Source organism: Henckelia pumila, chromosome 2, assembly GCF_033568475.1.
Source record: "Henckelia pumila isolate YLH828 chromosome 2, ASM3356847v2, whole genome shotgun sequence".
Taxonomy (NCBI): domain Eukaryota; kingdom Viridiplantae; phylum Streptophyta; class Magnoliopsida; order Lamiales; family Gesneriaceae; genus Henckelia; species Henckelia pumila.
This window is the reverse complement of record NC_133121.1, coordinates 2,852,683-2,866,076: the sequence shown is the minus strand read 5'-3', so window position 1 is coordinate 2,866,076 and position 13,394 is coordinate 2,852,683. Positions and strand designations below refer to the sequence as shown.

At 33.9% G+C, this 13,394-nt stretch overlaps 2 protein-coding genes across 3 annotated transcripts; both read left to right on the top strand.

Annotated features, from left to right (window-relative positions):
* The first annotated feature begins 800 nt into the window (after positions 1 to 800).
* On the top strand, positions 801 to 3,293 carry LOC140883327 (transcription factor HHO2). Its single transcript, XM_073289750.1, has 5 exons — positions 801 to 1,163; positions 1,480 to 1,739; positions 1,822 to 2,206; positions 2,586 to 2,662; positions 2,762 to 3,293. Exons 1-5 carry the CDS (start codon positions 950 to 952, stop codon positions 2,999 to 3,001), a joined length of 1,176 nt encoding a protein of 391 aa, XP_073145851.1. The 5' UTR covers positions 801 to 949; the 3' UTR covers positions 3,002 to 3,293.
* Positions 3,294 to 8,169: 4,876 nt separating this feature from the next.
* Positions 8,170 to 10,873, top strand: LOC140877766 (la-related protein 6C-like). 2 transcript variants are annotated; one of them, XM_073281343.1, is made up of 10 exons: positions 8,170 to 8,786; positions 8,943 to 9,024; positions 9,123 to 9,217; positions 9,297 to 9,368; positions 9,490 to 9,569; positions 9,672 to 9,753; positions 9,853 to 9,900; positions 9,995 to 10,063; positions 10,187 to 10,306; positions 10,504 to 10,873. In XM_073281343.1, exons 1-10 carry the CDS (start codon positions 8,385 to 8,387, stop codon positions 10,741 to 10,743), a joined length of 1,290 nt encoding a protein of 429 aa, XP_073137444.1. In that variant the 5' UTR covers positions 8,170 to 8,384; the 3' UTR covers positions 10,744 to 10,873. The 2 variants fall into 2 exon arrangements, with proteins under 2 accessions (XP_073137444.1, XP_073137442.1); XM_073281341.1 differs by having other exon boundaries at positions 9,672 to 9,900.
* The last annotated feature ends 2,521 nt before the right edge of the window (positions 10,874 to 13,394 follow it).

Here is a 13,394-nt window from a genome sequence, read left to right as displayed (position 1 = left end):
ATGATTTGAAAATTGTTATTATTATTTTTTTCTTTCCTTTTATTTTCCAGCTACCAAATTACCAATCATAAACTTATTTCCCAATTTTATTTACTCTTAGAAACAATATCCAAAAAATACGTAAAAAAATATCCAAGAATAAATTCTCGACAATCTCGAGAGGAAACTCAGGAAAGGCAACAAGATATTATATATCTTAAAACAAAAATACCCAAACAAGAACCAACTTGGGCGACAAGTCTAATTTCACCAATTAGTTACCCGAAAAAAAAAAAGTAAAGAAAGAGTTGAAAAAAGTACCGACTGGACAAAATTTCGGACAAAATTTCACTTTGTGTCGTCCAATTTCCGGGTATTTATACATTTTGTCCATCCAAGTTTTTAAACTCACACTTTCTTGCTCATATGGTTTTTGAGCTAATGCTAACTAGTTCCTATTCCAATTCGAATGAACTTTTTTTCATAAAATTATTTGTGAAAACGCAAAATTCAATGTTAGCATATCGACATTGGTCACGTGCTAGTATCAATTACCCAATTTCATTTGCACGTGAAATGCAATTGAAATAGAGTCATATCTATCTTTCGAGCATTGTCCGAATGTAGCGGACAATGAACGGGTAAAAATAAAGGGAAAGGACTCAAAGTGCAATTTGGTAAAGGGTAAATGTAGAATTTCCTAAAAGTGAGGTGGGCTAAAGTAAACATTTGTTGTGTAAAGACTGACTAGTTGGCGTTGAAACGCCGCATATATATATTATAATTATTCCTGTCAAAACTCGACGTCGTTTAACAGAATCTTTCGCGTTTCTCTCTCTAAACTGTACGATACGTATGTATTATACATCCACGTATATTCATCCTCAGCATTTTGCACTATATATATATTTCGGGGTCGTAGGATGTTGTACAGAGAACAATCAAATCATTGATCTGGAAGGAAGAGAAAATGGGTTCATTGATGGCATCGGAGCTGAGCTTGGATCGCAGGGTTTTATCGGCACCGTCGATCGGGGGGTTTCTCACGCAGGTTTCGAGGATTCATGATAAATCTGAGAGGATGGCCAAGATTGGTGATTACGTTTATGGGCTTCAAGTCGAGATTAAGAAGATTGAGGTTTTTAAAAGGGAACTGCCTCTTTGCACGCGCATCGTCAATGATGGTGAGTTGTTTCTTCGATTATATGTAGGATTCTTGAACTATTAGAGTAGACATTTTATCGAGCTGTTGATCTCGGAGACGAACGTAATGGTAAACGGGCTTTATCCTTGTAATTTTTTTTTAGAAAAATCTCTCTTTCACGTGTGGGTTTTAGCTAATTTGTTTATTTATTTTTTTCTGTTGCTTTTGGATTCTCGATTAATGGGATTGTTGCGATGTTCATTTGTGATCTTTGTTCCACTTTTTTTTTTTTAAAAAAAAAAATTATGTCGTAAGATTGATTTTTTGATATCTGGGTTTTGCGATTGCTATTGCAGCGATGGTGATAATGAAGGAAGAGTTAGAGCAGTATAAGATACCTAAGGCGACACCAGTGTTGAAAGAATTCATTCCATTGAAGAGAAGCAATGATGAAAAAGAAGAGAAAAATGAGATCGGTAAAGAAAATGACGTTAACGGCATTGATAAAATGAACTGGATGAGCTCCGTGCAGTTATGCAACCCAATCGATCAGAATCATCATCCAAATTCTGGTTCCGGCAACGATAATCAAACCTTAAATCTCGACAAAATCAAGGTACAGCGGAATTTGTGAATCCTGTTTTTACTGGGACATGGCGTAAAAAGGTTTCTTGGTGTTTTATTCTCTTGGTCATTAGGGTGTTGAAGAGGAAATGAATCCACCGATGATGAACAGTATACCTAGGAGTGGTATGAACATGGCCATAGGTACGGCATTTGTCCCGTTTAAGGGGCGGAATAACTTTCCCATGGCAATGATGGTGAAGGAAGACCGTGATGAACTCAATGGGCTTACGCCTCGTGTTGTTAGGATCAAGAATCCAGGCGAGGACATTGATTCTGTTGGTTTTAGCTCTAAATCGAGTTGTAGCAAATCAGGGTCCTCTTCTGCCACTGACTATCAATCGAATTTACGGGCTCGACAGAAGCATCAGCAGATGACTAGGAAGCAAAGGAGATGCTGGTCACCTGAGTTGCATCGCCGGTTTATCGATGCCCTGCAGCAGCTTGGAGGTGCCCAAGGTTGTGAATTAATGGTTATTTGTTACATTTCTATGCTATCACGATCAGTTATTTCCTTTGGCGAAGTCATTTTCTTTCTTTTGCTCTAATATTTACTATAAACACTATTGTCTGTCTTAGGCATGGATTCTTGGTAAAATTCCAAGAATTTGTGTTTGTCTTGTTTGATTTTGATCAAATTTATGATTAAAAAACCTGTTTGTTTTGGTTAGTCTTGGATGAGTTTTTCTGCTCCAGCTATGTTATGATCCGCAACAGCAAACTGTAGAGTGTCAAATGATATAGCGATGAAGGATGCTTTTCTTGAATGAAAATGAAAATCATGTAGTGGTTTATTTTTGGAAGCTCATCTAATCCTATCTTGCCTTGTGCAATGCAGCTGCGACTCCTAAACAAATTAGAGAGCTTATGCAAGTTGATGGTCTATCTAATGATGAAGTGAAGAGTCATTTGCAAGTGCGTTTGATCTTCCTTCCTTTTCCTTCTTTACATAGCTCCACTTTTTTGTGTAAAGAAATGTCAATTCTAACATTGCTGGATTCTGTGTTGATTCAGAAATATCGGCTTCACACTCGTAAAGTTTCTACAAGCCACCCCTCCACCGATCCTGCCGTTCTTGAAGGTATGTGGATGTCCAAAGAACAGTATAGTGAATCCTCAAGGCTGGGAAATTCCCAATCTGGATCCCCTCAGGCCCATATGAAGGTAACAGGAGGCCACAGCATGGACGACGAAGATGACGAAGACGATGAAAAGTTCGAGTCTCAGAGTTGGAAGAATCAAATTACATTATGAAGGAGAGAAAGAGATGGTCGTTAATTTTTTCACCTTAAGTTTTCCGGGTACAGAGGTGCATATGGAAGAGGCGGCGTTGATCATATATGAAAAATAAAATATACAATATATAAACATTTAACTATCATTATTGTTGAGGCAGAGTAATGAAATTTTTGCAGGCTTAGATTTATTTTCCGGCTTTGTTTTCTTTAAGAGTGAACAACTTTTAACCAATTCCAGCTATCGATGCATATGAGCTGAATCTCTCCTTTTAGTGCAGTTTTGAATCCTGTGACATTTTTCTTTCTTATTTTTTTTCGGAGTTTTTCTGAATTAATATTTATTATCAATTGCCAAAATTTATGGGGATGCTTTTTGAAATAAAAAATAAAAAAATATTCAAGAATCTTATCCATTAAAATGCAATCTGAATGTGTTGAATTGTTCAGCAAAATAGGATGATAGTATTTAATATTTATTATATGGAAAGAAGGTTATGCAAGACAAAGATAAGTTAGAATCTCCCTAGGATACTAGTATAGTATAGTAACATTATTATTTCAATTAATTATTGTGATAAAAATCAATTAGTTGGAATCGGTCAATTTGTAATCTTTTGAAGAGATAAGGATAATCAATGTTGTTTGTTTTTTTGTAGCCAAGGCAAATTTTTGGAATCAAAAGGTTTTTAAAAATCTCTTGACTTTATTGTTGGAATCCACATACAAACAAAGTACATATAAATGTGAAGATAAAGGATGGTTCAAATGGGAGAATCTTGATTTAATCAACGTTGGAATATGAAATTCTTATATTAGATTAATATTAGCTTTTTAGAAAGGTTTCTTCAAAACGACATAAAAGTCATGATTCTCATCCAATTTTTTTAAAAAATATTATTTTTATATTAAAAATATTATTTTTTATTAGATCAGATTGACATATCTTATGAATATAAATAAATAATATTGTTTCATAAGATACTACTTATTCATTACTTTTAACTTATAAAGATCGGTTCGACAGCTTAAAGACCTCAAATTCACATTAAGGATTTAGTTCAAAATTAAATAAAGGATTTGAAATCCTAAAAGATAATTTAGTACATTTTCATGCTTCAATTTCAACATACGAAAATGGAGCTCATTTAAACATTTTTCATGGACGTACGTTAAAGTTTGATTTGGATGGATGGATTTGAAGTACAATTATTACAAATTTATAATAATATATGCCATGCAATTTTTTTTTAATTAAATTCATTTAATTATGAATTTCATATCCCATTTATTTATTTTTCGAGTTATCCCGAATGATTTCAAATTCAAATCCATATCTTCTGGCGCAAGCTAAGCTGTCAAAATAAATTTTAATAAACAGAAGTAAATTGAATTTTTAGTTGAGACAAGTATTGATTAACTTTAAATAAATGCAAGCTATTGTAATTGTTGGACCAACAGAATTTGATATGTTAGGTTGATATGATATTATCCACTTTGGGCACAAGTCTTTATGATTTTGATTTCGAAACCACCCAATAAGTCTTCTACCAATAGAGATATTATTCCATATATTAACACTGTAACACATAATCTTTTTTTGATCTTTCAATATGGGACTTTGGTTAACTGCCCAACAATTATCCCCTCAAACGAAGTCCCACCATTATTCACATGATCCGGGCCTGGCCTCCCAATCCGTCCTCCAATCGAGACCACTTCACTTCAATGTGTTGGAGCGCACTGTCATGCACCAGCACCATCGTGCGCATTCCAGAAGACTCTGAAGCATGGTGCATGGTAGAGGTTGCATAAATTCTAGAAGTCTCTATATTATTCATGTTATAGAGTTGCGTAGAACTCTCTAGAATGTATGAGAGTATAGAAGCTTATAGAAAGAACAATCTAGAATCTCATAGATGCAAAAGCTTCTGGAGAGTTAATCTCCACCGTATGATCAAAACAATCTTAGTCATTTATTGTAGAAACCATTACTATAAAAAGGGTGAAGCCCTGGTTTGTAAAGGGCCAAGTTGGAAAGCAATATAAAACATTTTTCAAGTTATCTTGTGTTTTTACTCAAACACTTACACACACATGCGCAACGATTTGCTAGTACTCGCGAGGGCGTTACTCAACCACTTACACACACTTGCGCAACAAAGGGCTTATTTGTAAAAGGCCAAGTTGGAAAGCAATATAAAGCATTCTCCAAGTTATTTTGTGTTCTTACTCAGACACTTACACACACTTGCGCAACGAAGGCTGTTTTGCTAGTACTCGCGAGAGGTTAAGTCAAGGAGAAAAGCTCGCACGTGATCTTAGAAGGACTAAGTCCATGACAACATGCCGTGAGCATCACCGTCTCGAGAGCTTGTCACAGATTTTACCGAGAGCCGCACCTCCTTCGTTCAAGTCTCCGAAGATTCCTCTCACTTGGCTCGATCAGACCATTGCTCTGATACCACTTGTTGGAACAACGAAAACCAATATCTCACATTGATATGATATTATCCATTTTGAGCACAAACTCTCATGGTTTTACTTTTGAAACCATCCAAAAGACCTTCAACCAATAGAGATATTATTTCATATAATAATTCATGATATTTCTTTGATCTTCATAATTGACTACCCAACAATAATGTTTATCCAAAACTCTTCGACAAAGAATCACTTTCGCAAACAAAATAATGGAGCAAGAATCTTTAGGACATTATATAATGAATGAGGCCCACATTGATAAAGATGGCGAAAAAATGTTGTGTGAAAGTTTCCGATAATGAAATAGATAGTAATTAACTTTAGGGTTTTTATTATGCTCGATGGTTCTTTTATGGGCTCCTTATTAACTTTTTTACAAAATTTTTTATGGATGTCCATTAGTTATCTTATTTTATTTGTCAACTAGGGTATCTATTCTACGCAAAAGAATTTTTTAATGGATGAATAATAATGGTTTAGTTGGAAAGACTTATTCCATTGAAGATCACTACCTTATCCTTATTTCAAATCACGTAGAGATGTCTTCATACTAATGGTAGAAGATGATCATATAGAAAAAAAGCATAACAACATATATTAATTTTTTTTTAAAAAAAATAATACAGCTAATATCTTCAACACGCGATATGTATACATACGTATATATGTATATATATATTTATGTTTATTAATTTTCGTATTACTTTCATGATCATGTCATGAATTGAATATTAAAAGTCAAAATTAACATACAAACGAATATTTAGTACTTTTAAAAATTTTAAAATTAGATGAGATTTTGTAATTATTGATAAATTGCAAATAATTTAATTACTCTGATCCATTACCTTATTAATATTAGCGTCTTTATGCACGCTATGTATGCAACATATTAAATTTTTTGTTTTAGATCATTTGTTCGTAGAAACTATAAAGAATTACAGATTATATTCAAATTAAATGCTTTAAATTTATTTTTTGATAATAATTTTTAAATTATAGTAATATGATTATTTTAAATTATAAAAATAAAAATTTGATTATTGGTTCATGTCTTTGTGAGATTTTTTGGACTCGATAAATATTTGATTCGTATAAAATTTATCAAATTTGAGCTAAACTTGAACATATAGAACTGTTTTTTTAAACAAATTCGATTCTTAATTATTATTATTTTTTGACATTTGGCTCAATTTGATTCGTTCAGGGCCGTTCCTATGTGGAGTCCAAATAGTCAATTGACTCAGACCCATAATTTTTAAGGGCCCATAATTTTTTTTAAAACCCATTATATATATATAGTAGTATTTAATTTAAATTTTTTATACATCAACTTTTTTCCAAACCAGAAGTAATACTGCTCGCATAACAGATTTGTTTTGAAGGATTTACTTTTTCTCTCACTGTATGCATATAGATATGGATATAATGATTTTTTTAATGACTTTTTTGTTCTTCACGTGAGTTGCATTGGCTATCTTCGTGGTTTTGATTTTTTTTAATTGTGATTTTCATGTCTTTGTTTTGTCTCTATTGTCTATTGACTTTGTTGATTATGGTAATAGCCGATGTAAAATTTTGTCAATTTTGATTTCATAGGATGGGAATAGTTCATAATCATTTGATTATTCTTTATCATTCTTGATTTGCTCATTTGTCCATTCGAGTGGTCGATTCCATTACTAGATGTCATTCTATAAGTGATAACTTTATGCATTTATTCACCTTCTTTTGTTTGTGATGCTTATCCAGACTAAACTCAAGGTCTCGATGATGACAAGTGAAAAAAAAAGTATCATACATTTTTCAAACTTAATTTGGGTTTTACCGAATTTTTTGCTTGTAATTTTTAATTATCTTATTTTTAGTATTTTCATTCAGTTTACATACATAGATCATTAGGGGGCAAATGTTAAATCTAATCATGTTATTTGGAGAATTAATTTTAAGTCAAACTGTTGAATTTTATGTCAATCATGCCTCCCAAGTACATGCCTGAGTTTTAAAAAAAGAAAAAAAAGCTAAAAATTAAAGAATTAATTCAAAATCAAGCTGAGAATATCAATAAGTAATTTGTTTTTAGTGATCATTTTGGACATGTTTGATCTTATTATTTAAATACAATAGAAATATTTTGAATATCGCGTGTTTAATTTTTTTTTATTGTCTTTAATATATTGATTTAATTCGAAAAATTTTTATGCAACTAAAATAAATATTAACATACATTATGAATTAGAGGCCTTTTTTTAAAGATGAACTCAAACCCAAAAATTATTAAAATCGGCCCTGGATTCGTTTAGTCCCCTAAGTCACACAATTGCTTTATTTTCACTACTTGGTTTGGATTGCTTTGAATGTAATACATAGACTATTGGAAGTTAACATCTTAAATAAGATCTTTATAAAATAAATCATTGTATACATCAACTCTAATGGATCACGTAATCGAATTTTAACCACCCACATATGTTTTTAATGGTTCGGGCCCAATAACTTTAATATCGACAAAAGCCCACCTCAAATAATATTACCTAATGGAAGATAACTGCCACGTGTGTATTTGAGACCTCGTATTCTCCGAACCTTTGAAAAACATATTTGGTCAAACCCAAGAAATACCACCGTCAATACGTAAAGAGAAATTAAACCAGTAAACAATATTCATTCTCCCCGTTGAATTCAATCACTCACTCACTAAAATTCAGGAGAAAACATCAATTCTTCTTCATTTTTTCACTGCCAAAAACAATGGTGAAAATCCCATACACGCAAGCCACTCCCTCGACGTGTTTGCTTTAATAATCCCACCACTGCGAACAATTCATCACATTAAATGTTCCGAGAACAGATTCAAGGAATCATTTCACAACCCTTTTGTTTTCTTTATTAATTAAAAATAAAAGGAAGAAAGAAAAATGGCGCAACTGGTCATGAAGAAAGGTGTTGATATCGGGGACGATCTCCAGGTTTTCGCCGATGCGTATGAGGAGGAGGCCAAGGGGGAGGGAATGATCGGCGGCGGCACGTTCAAATTCAACGCGGCGGCGCCGGAGTTTGTGCCGAGGTTGCAGCCGGCGGAGGTGTCCATGATGGGGTATTTCTTCCCTTGTCTGCCGTATATTGATGGGAACAGTAGTGGCGGGAGTTGGATTTACGTTGCTGCGGGTCAAGAAACCTGTAATGTCCCATTGGTTTCCGACCAGAAGCCCAATGTCAAGGCGGCGGCGAAGATGGCCGCCGGTGCTCTGCCACAACACCGTGAAAAGGAAAACAACGCCGCCATCTCCGAGGAGCTCAAGAAGAAGATTATAAAACAAGTATATATACTTCTTGCATTGAAATGAAATATTATAACACGCATTACATGTTTTCTTAATAATCCATATGCAATCAATTCTTATTATATATCCTCATTATAAGAATGCTTTCAGAGTAAAAATTTACATTTGTATTTGTTGCATGTATTACATCAGGTGGAATATCAATTTAGTGACATGAGCTTGCTAGCCAATGAATCCTTTGTGAAACATGTCAACAAAGATCCCGAAGGCTTCGGTGAGGACATTTTACGACAATTTTTTTTTTTAGTTTCAATGTGTTATATATCGTCTGATGAATAAAATCAATAAATGATGATGTGCATTTTCTAACAGTTCCAATGAACATCATTTCGTCGACAAAGAAACTCAAATCCTTGAATGTCAGCCACCAAATCATGGCAGAATCTCTCCGTTCCTCTTCGAAACTGGTTGGTTTTCCGACCATGATATGAAGCAACACATTGTTTTAGTATACGTCGTAACGTGACCGTGGTGTTTGTTGATTAGATTGTAAGCCATGATGGGAAGAAGGTGAAACGAAAACAGCCCTTTACTGAGAAAGAGAAAGAGGAGCTGCAGGTATACACATGTAACCAAATTAACACATGTTAATTTGATAAAAACAAGTGATGAGTATTTAAAATTAGTTGAGAATTTTTATGCAAACAGGTGTTAGTTTGATCGTTATTTTATCACGCAGTTACGCACGGTTATAGCAGAAAATCTACCTGATGATCACTCACATCAGAACATTGAGAAAATTTTCAATGTGGTTGGAAGGTACTGTAAAGATCAATATCGTGCATCTTGCTAATTTATTTTGCTTTTCTTGTCAATTTAGCGGATGCACGCAATAATCTAAATTTTTGTGATGATTTGCAGCATCAAAGCAATTCGAATATGTCAACCACAGGATCCAAACGCTTCACGTTCTTCCAAAGGCGATTTAGTCATCAGCAACAAGGTAAAAAGGGGTGGACTCGAGATTATAGTAGATGGGTCATTGAATGTGATAAAAACTTTATTTCCATTGTGCTTATCTGATTTACTAATTTCTTTGCAGCTCCATGCATTAGTAGAATATGAGAACCATCGAACAGCCGAAAAAGCGGTGTGTGAATATGTTCTCACCTTTTGATCTTCAAATGACTATAATTATGTTTGTTATATTTTGTTTGATAATAATGATCTCCTTCTTTCACCAGGCTGAGAAACTGAATGATGAAAGAAACTGGAGAGAAGGCATGCGTGTGAGAGTGATGCTGAGACGTTCGGTATGTTCATAAAGCTTACTTTTTTGGAAATTAAAGACAAAACAGAACAAAAGAAAGTCCCTTTTTGTTCATAAATTGGTTTTTGGAGAAAATGAATTCAATCTGTTAAGTTACATTGTGCAGCCAAAATCCGTGCTAAAGAACAGAAAATCAGAGTTCGAAGGATATCTGGACCACGATGAAGGGTCGATGTCTCACGAGGAAGATTCATCCTCTCGGGCAAACGTTACAGAATCATTCGAGGTCAATACTTAATTCCTTACTAATGACATTAAATTATTACTACCAAAATGTGACAAGTATATGAATTAACGCTTCAAATCTTCTGCTATATGATCAACTTGTTAAATTTATTTGTCACACATCACTAAGAACAGAGCCATTTTAATGTACATGTGTTACATGTTAATGTGTTAAGTGATCTCAAAAACTTGGTGTAGGCTGAGGAAAGTTCAGCCGGATCGAAGAAAATCTGGGCTAAAAACCGCGCAAAAACCAAGCCTCGTAGCCAACTCCAAACCGCACGAAGCCTGCCAACGACAAATTCGAGCTCGAGCTGCTCATTTTTGGGAGAAATATCTGGTAGACAGAACACGAAAGGGCCAAGAATGCCGGATGGAACAAGGGGCTTCACCATGGGGAGGGGGAAGCCACTTAGTATCCCTGTCCATTCAAGTTAAACAGTCGAGTATATATAAATTAATATATATAAAATATTTATAGAATATATATATAATTGTTTAAGAAAAGAAGTATATAGTGTTTTCACATTATTCATTGGTCATTGTTTGGAGTAGAGAATGAACTTAATGTACCAACTTAAGTGATTGCTAAATATTTTGTTTTAGAAAAATAAAGTCCAATTTTATTTATTATATTTGTTACTAAATAGAAGCTGATACAAGGAGACACCTCTATTCCTCCACAAATCTCTAAAAGCTTAGGACTTTTATAATTAATTATATCTATGTGTGCCGTTTGTAATCATTAGGACTAAATATCATATCATATACCCATAAAATAAAATATATGAATTAATAAGAAATATCATCAAGACTTGCTAGCCTCGATAGTATGAAAGACTCGAGGAAAAAAAGAAAGAACTCGACTGGGGAAAAAATAAAATAAAGCACATGGATTCAACAGATAACAGACAATTTAGAGTTTGGATTCAAAAGATGAATAAAAAAAGGTGAAAAGCTGCTGAAATTTCATTTGATTTTGACTAAACCCTTGTACTATAAATTGAGAATCCTGTCCTTTTTCCATATAAAAAATTGACATGCAGTTCTTGAGAATGTATATTTTATTATGTACCCATTTTTCAAATTTAAACAATGCACCACATGCAAGTATAAAATCACGAGCCTGAGTGCATCCAGTACTGGAAGAAATTATAATTTTATAAAATTTCAAAATCTTGTGCTTTAACATAAATCATAAAATGGTGGAACATCATATTAAAATTTTGGAAAAATAATTTTGAGCATCGCTATTACCAATGCAAATATTCTCTCTTTGATTTGCACTGAGATTCTCTTACTCTTTCCGCTGATTAAAATTATCTGACACCTTTGTTTTTCATTCATGTCATGGCATTTTTCTTCATATCAACATTTTCATGTTTCTAAAAAGGGCACCCCTATTTCATTAATCTATGCTAAATTTTGGAGTCTTTGGGCACATGTATTTCTTGGTTTTTGATATACGTTCTTATGTTGTTGCTCTCCTAGTCTAAATAATAATGCATCGTGATTAATTGAGGGTGGGTTTCAAGTTGAAAATTAACTTGTTATAATTTTAATGAATTGATTTTTCGCGAGACGATTTCACGAATGAACTGTATTTTCATAAGTTATATTGTAATTATGGTGAACTAAGTTTAATTGCTTAGCATGTAAGTAAGTTATCACTTATCCCTATATCAAAAGGATGGATATATAGAAATGCACCGAGAGAGTGGGGATGAATTTAAGAGCCTTTTAACTTTATTAATAAGAAAGCCAATTTATTTCCAGGAAAAATAACAAATAAAAGTAAAGACGATATAAGTGAATTATTCTATGTTACATTTAAAATATTTCTTTCATATGATGTGGTAAAAATGTTATAAGTTCTTGATTATATATCAACACAGATATCAACTTTCATAAAAATATAAATAACCTACATACTGCAATTAATAGTATTGAAATTGAGAGAGAAATATTCTTGATGTAACATAAAATAACCCGATATATCTTCGGTCCATATATAACTCTCGATCTATCGTCGCGTACCAACATTATAATATAATTTCCTGTTTTAGATTAAAATTTTAGATTAATCGTATTATTGAATATTTGTGATTTACGAACGACAATAATGTTGACCGATCGATGCTCGTAATCCCCGAAAATTTCCTCGAATCTGGTCAAAATTTATTCAACCACAATACATACATGGAAACCTGCATGACCAATAATTCATTATAATTAATCATTCAAAAAGCAAAAAAAAAAAAAAAAAAAAATTAAATCACAAAAATCTAACAGATAAATATTGCCTCCTCTAGACATATTCTTTAATCATTTCGATTCACTTTTCTTTCCAAAATTTTCTAACCCCATTTTTCTCCTCTCCCAGCTAGCTCCACAAATTTTGTACTTTCCGATTTGGTATTCAAACATTTGATGCAAATCATGGTGGGATTCTTATTCAAATCAAATACCGATTTCTAAACCATATAATATCTCATCAAGATTCAAAAGAGTATACTATTCCACTCAGCATATTTATTTTCTTGAAAATGTCTGGTTTCAGTAGTAGTCCGCCATTGCTGGACCCTTATTCGCAGGCTCCGCCATTTCAGGCAGCTCAGCAAGCTGCGTACACGGCCCGTTCGGGCCACGGGTCGGTCGGGCCCGTCATCGGAGTTCTTGCGGTGATAACGATACTGGGTGCCATGGCTGTGATGATCGGCAGGCTGTGTTCGGGCCGGAGGATAATGGGGCGTGGGATGTACGACTTTGAAGGCTGGGTGGAGAGCAAATGCGGGGCTTGCATCAATGGCCGGGTCGACCCTCCTCCGCCGCGCGTCCCGGTGGAGCACACTTCCTCCGGCCACGTTTCCACGGCGGCGGCGGCGGCGGCGCCCGACGAGGAAGACAGGGATGAAGAAGAACAAGTATCTGAAAGTCAGCAGCACCAGAGAGTTAAGTCTTGAAGTGAATTGGAGAATTTTCTGTCTCTGTTTTCAAATAATGCATAATTACTTAATTAGGTCCACTTTATTATATATTATTATTATTTGGGTAATTATTATTATTATTTTATTGAAACATTAGTTTTC

Excerpts from the sequence above, each read along its gene's own strand:
- LOC140877766 (XM_073281341.1), top strand. The coding sequence starts at position 8,385 with ATGGCGCAACTGGTCATGAAGAAAGGTGTTGATATCGGGGACGATCTC. Across the intron at positions 9,218-9,296 it reads TCCGTTCCTCTTCGAAACTG|ATTGTAAGCCATGATGGGAA; the intron begins GTTGGTTTTCCG and ends TTTGTTGATTAG. Across the intron at positions 10,064-10,186 it reads GAGTGATGCTGAGACGTTCG|CCAAAATCCGTGCTAAAGAA; the intron begins GTATGTTCATAA and ends TACATTGTGCAG.
- LOC140883327 (XM_073289750.1), top strand. The coding sequence starts at position 950 with ATGGGTTCATTGATGGCATCGGAGCTGAGCTTGGATCGCAGGGTTTTA. Across the intron at positions 1,164-1,479 it reads CACGCGCATCGTCAATGATG|CGATGGTGATAATGAAGGAA; the intron begins GTGAGTTGTTTC and ends TTGCTATTGCAG. Across the intron at positions 2,663-2,761 it reads AAGTGAAGAGTCATTTGCAA|AAATATCGGCTTCACACTCG; the intron begins GTGCGTTTGATC and ends GTGTTGATTCAG.